The sequence below is a fragment of the Symphodus melops genome (assembly GCF_947650265.1).
Source record: "Symphodus melops genome assembly, chromosome: 17".
Lineage (NCBI taxonomy): Eukaryota > Metazoa > Chordata > Actinopteri > Labriformes > Labridae > Symphodus > Symphodus melops.
The window spans coordinates 23,242,572-23,255,129 of record NC_136707.1 but is presented as its reverse complement, the minus strand read 5'-3'; the positions used below and the strand labels follow the sequence as shown (position 1 = coordinate 23,255,129).

Genomic DNA, 12,558 nt, shown 5'->3' with positions numbered 1-12,558 from the left:
GTCCACATCTGCTTTCTGTCTGTCTCCTTCTGTCTGTCTCCTTCTGTCTGTCTCCTTCACAAATAAATACTTCCACAAGCAGAGAGACTGGAAGGCTGCGATGTACGGAAGCCCTAAAGGGACATGCATCATTACATTCTGGTTCTTTTTCTCAGGACTCTGACGTGTATTTCTGGTTTTGTCGGGACAGAGTCTTTGGGGCTTCAATGTTATAAATCTGTTTTGTTTTTTTGACATCTCCAGAAATGGAGTCATCATCATCATCATCATCATCATCATCATGACGGGAAAACCGACATTGACAGGCTGGGATGGCGAGATAAATATAAAATTTAAATCTCAAGAAAACAACCGAAAATGGAGTAAAATAACACGTGTGGACGTTTGTCTGCTCACAGCGCTGAAAAACAACACACACACACACACACACACACACACACTTGTGTGTGTTTCACCATATGAGAGGAGCTCTTTGTTGTTTCACTGTTTGTGTTTTACATTTCGTTTCCATCCTGGGAAGATTTTTTGTGAATAAGGCATTTTAAAGAAAACGAAAAAGAACAGAAACATGCTAACAGGTCGAGCTAACCGAGTCGGACGCTAACGAGGCTCCTGGCAGCGACTCACTGTGAAGCTGAAATGCTGTTTTACCGGCTTTGAGTCTAACGTAGAAACATGTAGTTATTATTTATCGACCTGCTTTGTGATCCAGTGTTAGCACGCCACCCAGCGACCCTGACTGTTAGCACGCCACCCAGCGACCCTGACCGTTTCCCCGTGTCGAGAGGTCGTGCAGCTCTTTTCCTGCTGCTGCGTCGACTCCACAAAGTGAAACCTGACGATTGCACTGATCCTTAAAAACTCTGAGGTCCACACGAGGTGATCTAAATGACTGCCAGGGAGAGGGTGTGTGTGTGTGTGTGTGGGTGTGTGTGTGTGTGTGTGCGTGCGTGCGTGCATCAGTTTTTCTCGCCATCGTCGCTGCTCCCGTTGCTTGCAGGCGCAGCAGCCGTCTTGTTTTTGAACGGCAGGCCGTAGCGCTGACGGATGTTCACGCGGTCCTTCTCTGCTTCCAGATCTTCGTCGTAGCGTTCTTCTTCGTCGTTGTCCTCGCCCTCGCTGTGGTGCGGGGACGAGTGGCGGGACAGAGCCGGAGACGGGGGCACCGACGCCGGTCGAGGGTAACGGAAACCCGAGGCCTGAGGAGAAGGAAGAGAAGGCGTCAGCGTCTCGATCGCTGTCGTTTTTCATGTCTGCATGAATAACATCCACTCACTGAGGTGGGCTCGTTGGGTTCATACATGTAGGTGTCAGGGAACGCCTTCGCCAGGGCCATGTGACGGGCCGATACGTAGTACTGGAGCGGGAAAAAAAACAGTCATTTAAAGAGTCATCAGGTGAACAAACTCAACGGTTTGGAAAGCGAGATCTCACCCTGCCCAGGTATCTCCAGTCCAACAGGTCACTCAGACGCTCGGTCCGGTTCCTCTGGATGATCCGCTGACGCCGGCTCTGCTTACAGAACTGAAACAGGAAGGAGGTGAGCTGGTTGCACGACTCGTCCACCCCTCGGAACCGCCGGTCCATGATGTAAATGCCTGCGGGAAGAAAACGGTGTGACGTTTCAGACGTTGGAGAAGCTTTTAAAGAAGAAGAAGAAGAAAGAAGGAAGTGGAGAGAAAGTCACCGTATGCTGACGGGTCTGCGATGTGCTCCTCCATGAAACAGCCGAAGCCCGACAGGTTGGTGGAGATGGACGGGATCCCCATGACTGTGCACTCGGCTGAGGGAGACGGAAACATGCATTTATTAAACACAACAAACCTGCACACACACACACACACACACACACACACACACACACACACACACACACACACACACACACACACACACACACACACACACACACACACACACACACACACACACACACACACACACACACACACACACACACACACACACACACACACACACACACACACACACACACACACACACACACACACACACACACACACACACACACACACACACACACACACACACACACACACACACACACACACACACACACACACACACACACACACACACACACACACACACACACACACACACACACACACACACACAGGTACCTGGAGTGTAGCCCCACGGCTCGTAGTAAGAGGGGAAGACCCCGAGGTGACAGCCCCGAACAAACTCCTCGTAATCCATGGGAAGAAGAGGAGAGGTGGAAGAAAGGAATTCTGGGTGGAAGATAATCTGGACCAATCAGGATCAGAGACAGGTCAGTGTTAGCAGAGCGGCTAAAGAGTTCGAGCTAACTTCTGCGACATCGCGTCTGAATTTCACAACAACAACAAAAAAAACCAAAAAAACAACATTCATGCGTTCTCAGGACTTCTGTTCATGTTGCCATGGCAACCGCGACTGGTGCGGTATCCTGACGAACCCCTCGCGTGAACGCAGCTACACGCTGGCTGAACCAACGACACAGACAGAAGTGTGGTCTCTCGTGGCGTTTGGAGGACGGCGGACGCACCTTGACGCGGTCAGCCGAGCTGTTGAAGAGGCCGATGCGGCGCACGCAGTTGAGGATGGGGTCGCTGCTGTCCTCCAGCATGTTGTGCGTGCAGACCGGAGGCTGGCACTGTCTCTGAGTGGCAAAGATGGCCCGCTTCATGAGGGTGAAGTCCTCTTTGTCCATGATCTTCGACACGTCTGGAAGCTGCCCGCTGGAGAGACAAAGAGCTGGGATCAGCTGGGACCACAAATACAACCACCTGCGTCAGCCCATACTGATCCTCTAGATCCTCCAAACCCCATCCGCCCCCCCACCCGAGTCTGGATCTCATGGTTCCTGACAGCTCCTCACCTTTCCCCCGATTCCAACCAAACTCCTTTTATTCTGAACGATAGCCGGGTTTTGTTTTTGAGGTTCAAAATTATGATCATGGAATTTTTTTTTTTTTTTTTTTTTTTATGCCGGGGGGGGGAGGAGGGGGGACATGCAGGAAAAGGATCCACAGGTCGGATTGGAAGCAGGGCTGCCCGCCCCTGGAGGATCTTACAGGTTTCACGAGGTGAAATGAAAACACGCTGAACTCACACTAAGAGGGACTCGTAGAGTTTCTTTCCGAAGCGTTCCTTCACAGTCTGAGCGGTGTCCCTGTCAGAGACAAGAGGGAGGAGGGACAGACGCTGAAGTCAACGTGTTCCACAGTGAAGACAACACGCGTGTGTCCTTTCTCTGGAGTCTCACCACAGCTGCTTCCTGACCGCTTGTCCCTTCAGCGTCTCCACGTTGAAGTTGTTCGTCCGAGCCGGCATGATGAAGAAGGCGATGACGGTGACGTCGCTGTTGTTCACCTGCAACAGGAAGGTGGTGAATATACACACACGTGTGAACATGTGCACACACACACACACACACACACACACTCACTCGGAGAAGATAGTTGAGTCGGGCTAAAGCTTCCAAGAAAAGGTCGGCTCCTTTGTTGGAGAACTCGTAGCGTCCAGCGATGAAGAGGAACAGACACTTGTCCAGGTTGAAGTCGAGGTGCCTGAAAGTCGAACATGAAGTCAAACAACACGTTTGGTTTTAAAAACAGAGTGTGTGATGAGAAGCCGACTCCTCTGACCCGTAGAAGTGTCCTCTGACAAACTCCTGTATTCGATTCTTGCTCTGAGCGTGGAGGTTCTGAAACTCGTGCACAGCAGAGAACTTCTTCACGTTGAGGCCGTTTGGCGTGATGATGTCTGAGGCGCGGCGGGAGAGATTCAGAAGAAGCTTATTTACAGAGCGGAGAACTTGTGGATTATTTCACACATGCATTCACCTCCACACACCTGGTTTCCTCTTGAGCAGGTACTCCGCCTCGATGGCTGTGATCTGCGACACGGTGGTGAAGACGTGGGCGCAGTGAGCGGCCGCCCGCTCCAAACAGTACCGATGGTAGATCTGTCTGTCGCCTGCTTCTTTATCCACGTTGAACTGAAGCGAGCAGAGGAAGCAGGAAGCAGCACAGATTTAAAAACAACAAACATCTCGTGTCTGATAATCGATTCTGAACAAACCGCCTCACATTCGCAAGCTTGTTATAGAAGTCCACGTTTCCAGCGCACAGGTACCGTCCCAGCAGCGTGGCGTGAGTGGTGAAGATGGTTGCAACGGGAATCTGTCTGTGTCGACACAACACCAGACCCAGGCCGGCCAGCCACTCGTGGAAATGTGCGACGATGTGCGGAGGCTCCTCGCTCTGAGCGGCGTACTGAAAGAACATCACAAAGGTTAAAAAGCTGGAGACTTCTCGAGGTCGCTCGCTCTTCCTCCCGCCGTGAGCGCCGCTCACCTCTCCCAGAAGCCAAGCCGTCAGGAAGCCGAAGAGCACGGCATCGTTGGCCTCGCGGTCGAACCACGGCACGCCGATGTCGCAGAGCTCCCACAGCTCGCTCTTCCAGCTGTCCAGAGACCAGGCGGTGAACGCCACGTCGATCAGAACCACGTACGGACTCCCCTCGATCAGCCAGCGCCCAAAGTACACCTGAACCAAACACAAGCGATACGATTAGACTCCGCCTCCTCCAGATTCTACTTTCATGTCAACATGTTTGTGTTTGCAGATAAACACTCTCCTCCTTTCTTACAGTATTTTATTTGTCAAGGCCAATAACACATTCCATCCATCCAATCCAAGATTAACCTCGATGAATCTGGTCACGTGACACGGCGAGAATGTCAAGTCGAGCTTCAAAAAACAGCTAAAGTGTGAAGCGGTGTTTTGTTTGATGTAACGGGAGCTGATCTGATGTCAGTTTAAAGGTCAAACATAAACGCTGCACTGTCCCTTTAAAATACCACCACCGCCGCCACTCCTCGCCTTGACCCGTGGATCCACAGCACGCCCAGATAGACACGGCACAAAGCACAGCACGTCTCACACACACACACACACACTGACAGGTGTCTATTTCTGGAGTGTATTTTGTGTGAGCGAGCGAGCGAGAGAGAGAGAGAGAGAGAGACATTGATACAACCTCTGACCTTTGAAAGAAATGTCACTGAGAGAGAGCGCCGGTGGATGAGTGTGTGTGTGTGTGTGTGTGTGTGTGTGTGTGTGTGTGTGTGTGTGTGTGTGTGTGTGTGTGTGTGTGTGTGTGTGTGTGTGTGTGTGTGTGTGTGTGTGTGTGTGTGTGTATGTGTGTGGTAGTACCTTACAGCCACTGGCGTTCATCTTGTCTATGGTTCTCTTCAGCGCTGGGTTCGTGGGCTCGATCAGCTCCACCTGCGTGCGCACGTTGCTCTCCACGTAGGGACCCACCAGGAAGTAGTTCTCCCCCCATTCCTCCGAGGTCAGACGGGCTTTGGTCTGGATGACGGTGTAGATGCCTCCGACTACACACATGAAGCAAACATGCCACACACACACACACACACACACACACACACACACACACACGGAGATATAAAGTGATTAAACAGGAGGAGAAGTTAAAGATGAAACCTTCTTCATGTATCTTCATTCTGTGTTTGTTAGAAGCTGTTAAACGGTTCGTACTCGTGTTTTATAACTCCGGATATTTAATGACCGACAGTGTTAAAAACAGTTCTGCAACTTTTAAAAACTCCAGACGTGTTTGAATTCAAGCTGAAGCTGCTGAGAGGGAAGAGAAGATGAACGCTGCATGAACTCTTTAGAAACTCTTCTGCACTGAAATGTTGTCACGATGTTTTTGGACCGTTAAGAACGTTTGCAGAAGTTTGTCTGCAACTGTTGGACGTTAAAGGCAACGAACGAACCAATGAGGGGGCAGAAGACGTCCATGTTTGGTGCCGTGGAAACAAAAAGGATCATTTGGTTTGGTTTTAGCATCATATCAGAGTTTCTATTTGTGCTTTTGTGATTGCCTCAGTTTAGATCATCAAACTGAATCCTTCCAGAACGTCCTGATCATAGATCCAAACAGGTGACAGAGAAACACTCGCCTTTGTTAGCGACCTCCCACGCAATCTCAAACAGGACGGCATCCTCCAAATCAAAGTCCTCGTCCCAGTCCTCCAGTCCTGACAGGGACGTGACAGACAGGCTGCGAGCCAGCGGCATGCTGGGAAAAAAAACACACACACACGACAGACTCATCAGGAGGAGGATTTATTTCACATTTCATCACGTGAGACACAGAAACAGTGAACGTTTCCTCACGCAGCGACACGTTACCAGGATGACATCATCAGGTCACCACACATCCTATTTCAGCACAACATCACATTACACCACTGTGTGAAGTATGAAGCAGGCCTCGGTCGCTCCAGTGAAGACGGTAAGTGAAGGTCGTGTTTGTGGCGAGGTGAAGAAGCCTGCAGGCTCGGCTCCGTGCACAGTCAGAGGATCTTCTCTAAACACGTGCAACACCAAAAGCTGCAGGTCGGCTCTTATCAGAAAACGACACCATAAAAGCCGGAGAGCCTGCGGACGATAAACACATTCTGCTGGTGCATCGACCCGGGACGCCGACTTCCTGTCGTTGTGGAAACATTAAAAAAGGTCATTTAGAGAGGAGGGCGTTCCTTCTGAGGTCAAACACACCTGTGTGTTTACTTCCTGTGTGCAGAAATGGTGCAACCACTTGAACAAAGTGGGGAGTGGCGTGGCGGGTGATTGGGAGGGGGAGGACGCCACACGTCAGGTATAAACTTGATGAAATGTAGTAATCAGGTGATGTTGAGACATGATGCGCACACACACACACACACACACACACACACACACACACACACACACACACACACACACACACACACACACACACACACACACACACACACACACACACACACACACACACACACACACACACACACACACACACACACACACACACACACACACACACACACACACACACACACACACACACACACACACACACACACACACACACACACACACACTGAGGAACACTCGACTTGTTCAACAGCTTTGACGTCATTTCTGCTCCACTGAACCGTGATGTGAATCAACTCCATTGAGCAACTTTTGGGAGAGAATTAGGTCCATTAAAATGTGCAATGAAGCTCCTGCACATTGTCTCAATGGCACAAAAACACATTTTTTAGATGTGTGCAGGAATCTTCCATGTGTGTGTCTTGCTCGGCCTTCAGTGGAGAGACCGAGTCAGACGTCAGAGGGAGAGAGAGCGAGAGTGAAGAATGACGTGGTCGGATTCAAACCCGGGACTGTCGCCTCTGTGCATGGAGTTTGTGAACTCACCACGAGGCCACCTGGGCCGATCTGATCAATGAAACCAAGAAGCTACCCGATAGTGGATGACTAGGACTTCTATTTGTGTTGCTGTGTTATTGATTATATTTCATTTTTACTTGTATCAAATCAAAGTTTGAAAGTTCTGGTGTCATGACTCCACTTTAGAACTTCAGATTAGTGAAAAACATCTTTTAATGAGTTTTAAACCTGAGTGATTAAAGAGATGTCAGAAGTGTCTTTATGTTTGTTTTCATTTAATTCTTTAAAAATCCTAAAAACAACATCTATCACTCCGTCTCATTCCCTGAATAATCTGCTCTCTGGTGTCTCTGGCTTTGGAGGTTTCAAGTTTCCAATCCTACGTGTTGCTTTGTTCTGATCACTTTCCAAACTAGCTGTGAAGTCAGGACATCAAACAGAGAAACCATGAAAACAGCTGATTAAAATACACAAAGCTCCTCCTGAACAGAGGGCCTCACTCATCCAGGTTAGGGAACACAAGAAGACATTTTGGAGAGGACAGGGACCTTAAACAGTCTTCTTCATCAAACACCGACAGCGGTGTGTCCTGCACTGAAACCACACATGACTCCTTTGACCCTGGCCTGCCTGGGAAACCACCACATGAATACTTGCAGCTGAAACTCTCATGAAAAGCAATCATTCCCATCATGCCCTGGTTCATTGCATCCCCCCTTTAAGGAACATTTGGTGTGTAACTGTCTCCAGACAACACACGACTCCAGGCATCAGCAGCCTCCTTACTGCACAGCTCCGGCTGCTTTTTGCACTCTGCAGAAACCTCTCGTCTGTTTATACTCTTCTGGTTTGTGATGCGAACGTGACCTGAAGCACCTACAGCGAGTCAGCTGCGGAAACGCGCATAGGACATCGCGTCCTGGTGCGCGCTCGCGCCCGGCGAGGAAATACTCCCGTTTGAATCATTCCTGGCAAATAAAAGTCAGATGTTTACTCACCCTTCGGTTTAGTTCTTGCTTCACGAAGATGTGCAACACATTGACAGCTGTCACAGCCTCTCCAAAAGAAGGAAACAGACAGAAGAGAGAGGGGGCGGCGGCTTTTACTGAATGCCAGCGCTTCACATTGGTTTAATGTGTTCGCTGTCATGCAGACACAGGCCACGCCCACAGACTGCCTTCAGTGAAGAAATTGGTTGAAAGAGAGTTTTTTTTTTTTTTTTTTTTTTTTTTTTTTTTTTTTTTTTTTTTTTTTTTTTTTTTTCATTCAAAAACTTTATTGAACGTTTCTTTCAGTACAAACGTAGAAAACAAGCACATCAAAATTGCAACGTCAATATCCAGCACTTCATTTCAAAATAGAGAAAATAAATGACAATCTTAAGAAATAATAAATGAGGTCTGAACTGAGAAGAAAAAGGAAATTAAGGAGAAATAAATAGTAAATGAAATATACAAGGGTATGTAATGTTAGTTGTCTAATACTTTGGGAAAGTTTTTCAAAACATCGTATATCATTTTTGCTTTTTTTCCATTAATTAGTTTTAAGGACTTGAGATAAAGTTTGAAATCATTCAGAAAAGAGACAAAATTGGGGGATGACTTTAAAAATCTATTCTTGTGAATAAAGAATTTTGCCAGACACAGAATCAAATTAAGACAAAGTTCCTCATTTGTATTGTTTGAGATTCCAAATGTAATATCATCTCTGGAGATGGAAGGTAGACGTGACGATATTCCCTTTGCGATCCATTTATGTATTTCAACCCAGAATGTATGAGTCACATCACATGAGAAAAAGATATGGTCCGTGGTTTCAATGTCACTTTTGCAGAATGAACAGATGTTATCTTCAATATTGAAGCGTAACCTGAGTAATTCTTTGGATGGGTAGATGTCATTCATGATTTTGAAATGTATTTCTTTAGTTTTAGGGGGTAAAGGTAGTTTGAGATACAAGGATCTTAGTTTGCCAACAGAACCTTCATCAAATTTATTCAAGATGTTATTTTTGTTTTGCTTTCCTGGGAATGATTTGTCCGTGAATGATTTTCTTATGAAAGAATTATTACACTTTTTATCCCATATTAAGACACCTTGAATTGAAAGTGGAGCCAATCGCGGTTGAATAGTCTGATGTGTCATTATATTTTTCGTCAGGAAGACAAATTCTTGAGGAAGTGCTTTTTGTAGCTTATCAAAATCAGCTTTCATTGGGTTGAAGTTATGTTTTGTGCAGAATTGATCATAGTTTAATAAGTGACCATTGTCATCCATCAAGTCAACCAGGGACCAAATACCTTTTCTAAACCAATCTTCAAAAAACAAAGATTTCTTTCTGTATAGTACATATCTATTATTCCAGAGTACAGTGGAGTGGGGTGAGAAGTTATGGACATATAACAATTTCCAATACAATAATATTTGTTTATGGAACTCTGATAAAGAAATAGGAAGTTTGTTGATGTCAAAATCTGTGACAAGAAGAAATTTTAACCCTCCAATTTTATTAAATAAATGATTTGGAATACAGAACCAGAAGGAGTTACTATGTTGGATCCAGGCTTTTATCCAGTTTATTTTTAAAGTTCCATTAAGACAGTCAAAATCAATAACTTTCAGGCCTCCATCCCTAAAGTCTTTAACCATATTACCTTTCTTCATATAGTGTGCTTTGTTCCTCCAAATGAAATTCATATTGATCTGGTTTATTGATTTAATTAATTTGTTTGGGATAGCAATAGAGTAAGTTGGGTAAATACATCTGGACAAGCTTTCCATTTTCGTTAAATAAATTCGACCAAGAATTGATAGATCTCTTTGGAGCCATAAACTCAACTTTGCTTTACATTCTTTTAGTTTGTTTTCTACATTCAATGATTGACTTATTTTTTGGTCTTTTGTAAGGTGAATTCCCAAATATTTGATTTCTGACTTGATTGGAATGTTACAAATATCCTGAAGTATTGTTTCATGTATTGCAAATATTTCGCATTTTCGCAGGTTTAAAGTTAACCCAGAAGCATTGGAGAATTGTTTTACTTTTTCAATAGCTAGTGGAATTTGATGTCTATTTTTTAGAAAAATTGTAGTATCATCCGCTAATTGGCTGATAATAATATCTGTACCCAATACATTTAACTTTTTAATGTCACTACAATTTTTGATGTGAATTGCTAACATTTCAGTAGCTAATATAAATAAATATGGTGAAATTGGGCAACCTTGAGGGATACCTACCTTAACCTTAAAGCTAGGAGTAGTGCCTTTAGATAATATGACACAGCTGCTGATATCCTGATATAAACCTTTAATAAGATTTCTAAATTTAGATTCAAAGCCAAAATGTTCAAGTACCGACAAGATAAAAGAGTGTTCTACTGAATCAAAGGCCTTGTAAAAGTCTAGGAACAAAATAAATCCGTCATCTTCAATTAAGTTTCGATATTCAATAATGTCTAATACCAGCCTTATATTGTTGTGGATTGATCTGCCTTTTAAAAAACCTGATTGTGTTTCTGAAACAAGATCTGAGATCCCTGTTTGAAGACGAGTATTGAAGATGTAGGTTAGTAGTTTGTAGTCTGAGTTTCTGAGAGTAATAGGTCTCCTGTTTTCTATAAGTCTGGGGTCTTTGTTGGGCTTTGGGATTGAGACGATTATCCCTCGTCTCATTGTGGGTGGAAGTAAACATGTTTCAAAGACTTCGGAGAAAACCTGATGCAGCAACATTTTAATATCTTCCCAGAAGTATCTGTAAAAGTTTCCTGTAAGACCGTCTGAACCAGGAGCTTTGTTCAGAGAGAGGCGACCAATTACTGCATCAAGCTCTTCAACTGTGATTGGGTTTTCACATGTTTGTTTACAGTTATCATCTACCTTTGGAATATATTTAGAAATACCTTTAAAAAATTCCTCACAGGCTTCTTTTGAGAATTTGGAGCTGTATAGATGGCTATAAAATTTAAAGATTTCGGATGAGATTATTTTTTCGTCATTGACCTCGATGTCATTGATCATTAAGGATTTTATATTATTTCTTTCTTGCCTTCTTTTTTCAAGACCACAAAAATATGCAGAATTTTTCTCTCCCTCTTCTATCCATTTAGCCCGTGATCTGATAAAAGCCCCCTGTGCTCTTTGAGTATAAATTTCATCTAATTTGGATTGCAGATTCAGTATTGTTTGTTTGTCATAATCAGTAGGGTTAGGCTTATTGCAGTTGACATTTAGGTCTCTGATAATGTTCAATTCTTTTTCTTCAAATTCTTTTTTAAGTTTTTTACTGAAAGATATAGTAAATTGACGTATTTTGTATTTAAGGAACTCCCATTTCTTCACAGACGTTGTCAGTTCATCCAAATTCATAATCTCAATAATTAGTGACTTAATTTTTTGGCAGTAATCTCTGTTTTTTAGTAGACTGGAGTTAAATTTCCAATATTTGTTCGAATGATTTCTTCCGTTACCAGGCTTGAAATGAAGAGAAATAATACTGTGATCAGTCAGCGGAGCAGCTGAGATATCTGAGCTGATGTCATAACATACTAAGTGGCTTGAAACCAGCCAATGGTCAATCCTAGATTTATGTTGGTGATTTGGGCTAAACCATGTGTATTTAATCGTTCCTGGGTTAAAGTGTCTCCATGCATCAATTAGATTTTGTTCATTACAAAAGTCAGTAAATATGGTATTAGGGTGGCTCGTTGAGAATCGAGGAGGAAATTTATCATAGAATTCATCCTGGACTAAGTTAAGATCCCCTCCTAATATTATATTATCTGTTGAGTGGGATAATTTGAGATCATCTAATTGTAAAGAAATGTGTTCAATCAACCTTTTATTTTCTCTGCAGTTGTTGTAACCATATATATTAAAGAGGATAAATTTCACCTCATCAAGGGTTAGGATGAGAGCGAGCCAGTGACCATACTCGTCTGCGATGTGGGATATAACTTGTCCTTGGAAATTCTTCAGGAGGATGGCGACACCTGCTGACCTGGAAGAGCCATGACTGAAAAAAACTTTGTCTCCCCACTGTTTAGACCAAAAAACATTATCTTCCTCTTTGGAGTGAGTTTCTTGTAGAAATATAATACTAGCATTCTTCCCTTTGCAGAACAAAAAAAAGCTTTTCCTTTTAGTTATGTCTCTTAGACCCCTTGCATTTACAGAAATGAGAGAAATGTCATTTTTAAGTTGAAGCATAAAACGATAACAAACAAGAACACTAACAGATAACCTGAGTTGTTATGAACACAATCTAGTATCTAACAGATACTGAGGATTTATAGCAGCAGGAC

At 44.3% G+C, this 12,558-nt stretch overlaps 1 protein-coding gene across 1 annotated transcript; it reads right to left on the bottom strand.

Annotated features, from left to right (window-relative positions):
- Positions 1–220: 220 nt before the first annotated feature.
- gys1 (glycogen synthase 1 (muscle)) lies at positions 221–8,413 on the bottom strand. Its single transcript, XM_079365610.1, has 16 exons — positions 8,255–8,413; positions 5,999–6,117; positions 5,226–5,407; positions 4,365–4,556; positions 4,098–4,283; positions 3,862–4,006; positions 3,654–3,771; positions 3,455–3,575; positions 3,272–3,378; positions 3,119–3,178; positions 2,552–2,744; positions 2,145–2,271; positions 1,688–1,783; positions 1,435–1,598; positions 1,277–1,357; positions 221–1,199 (listed from the first exon to the last, which is right to left on the bottom strand). The coding sequence occupies exons 2-16, from the start codon at positions 6,114–6,116 to the stop codon at positions 960–962; spliced, it is 2,130 nt and encodes a 709-aa protein (XP_079221736.1). The 5' UTR covers position 6,117; positions 8,255–8,413; the 3' UTR covers positions 221–959.
- Between the last annotated feature and the right edge of the window lie 4,145 nt (positions 8,414–12,558).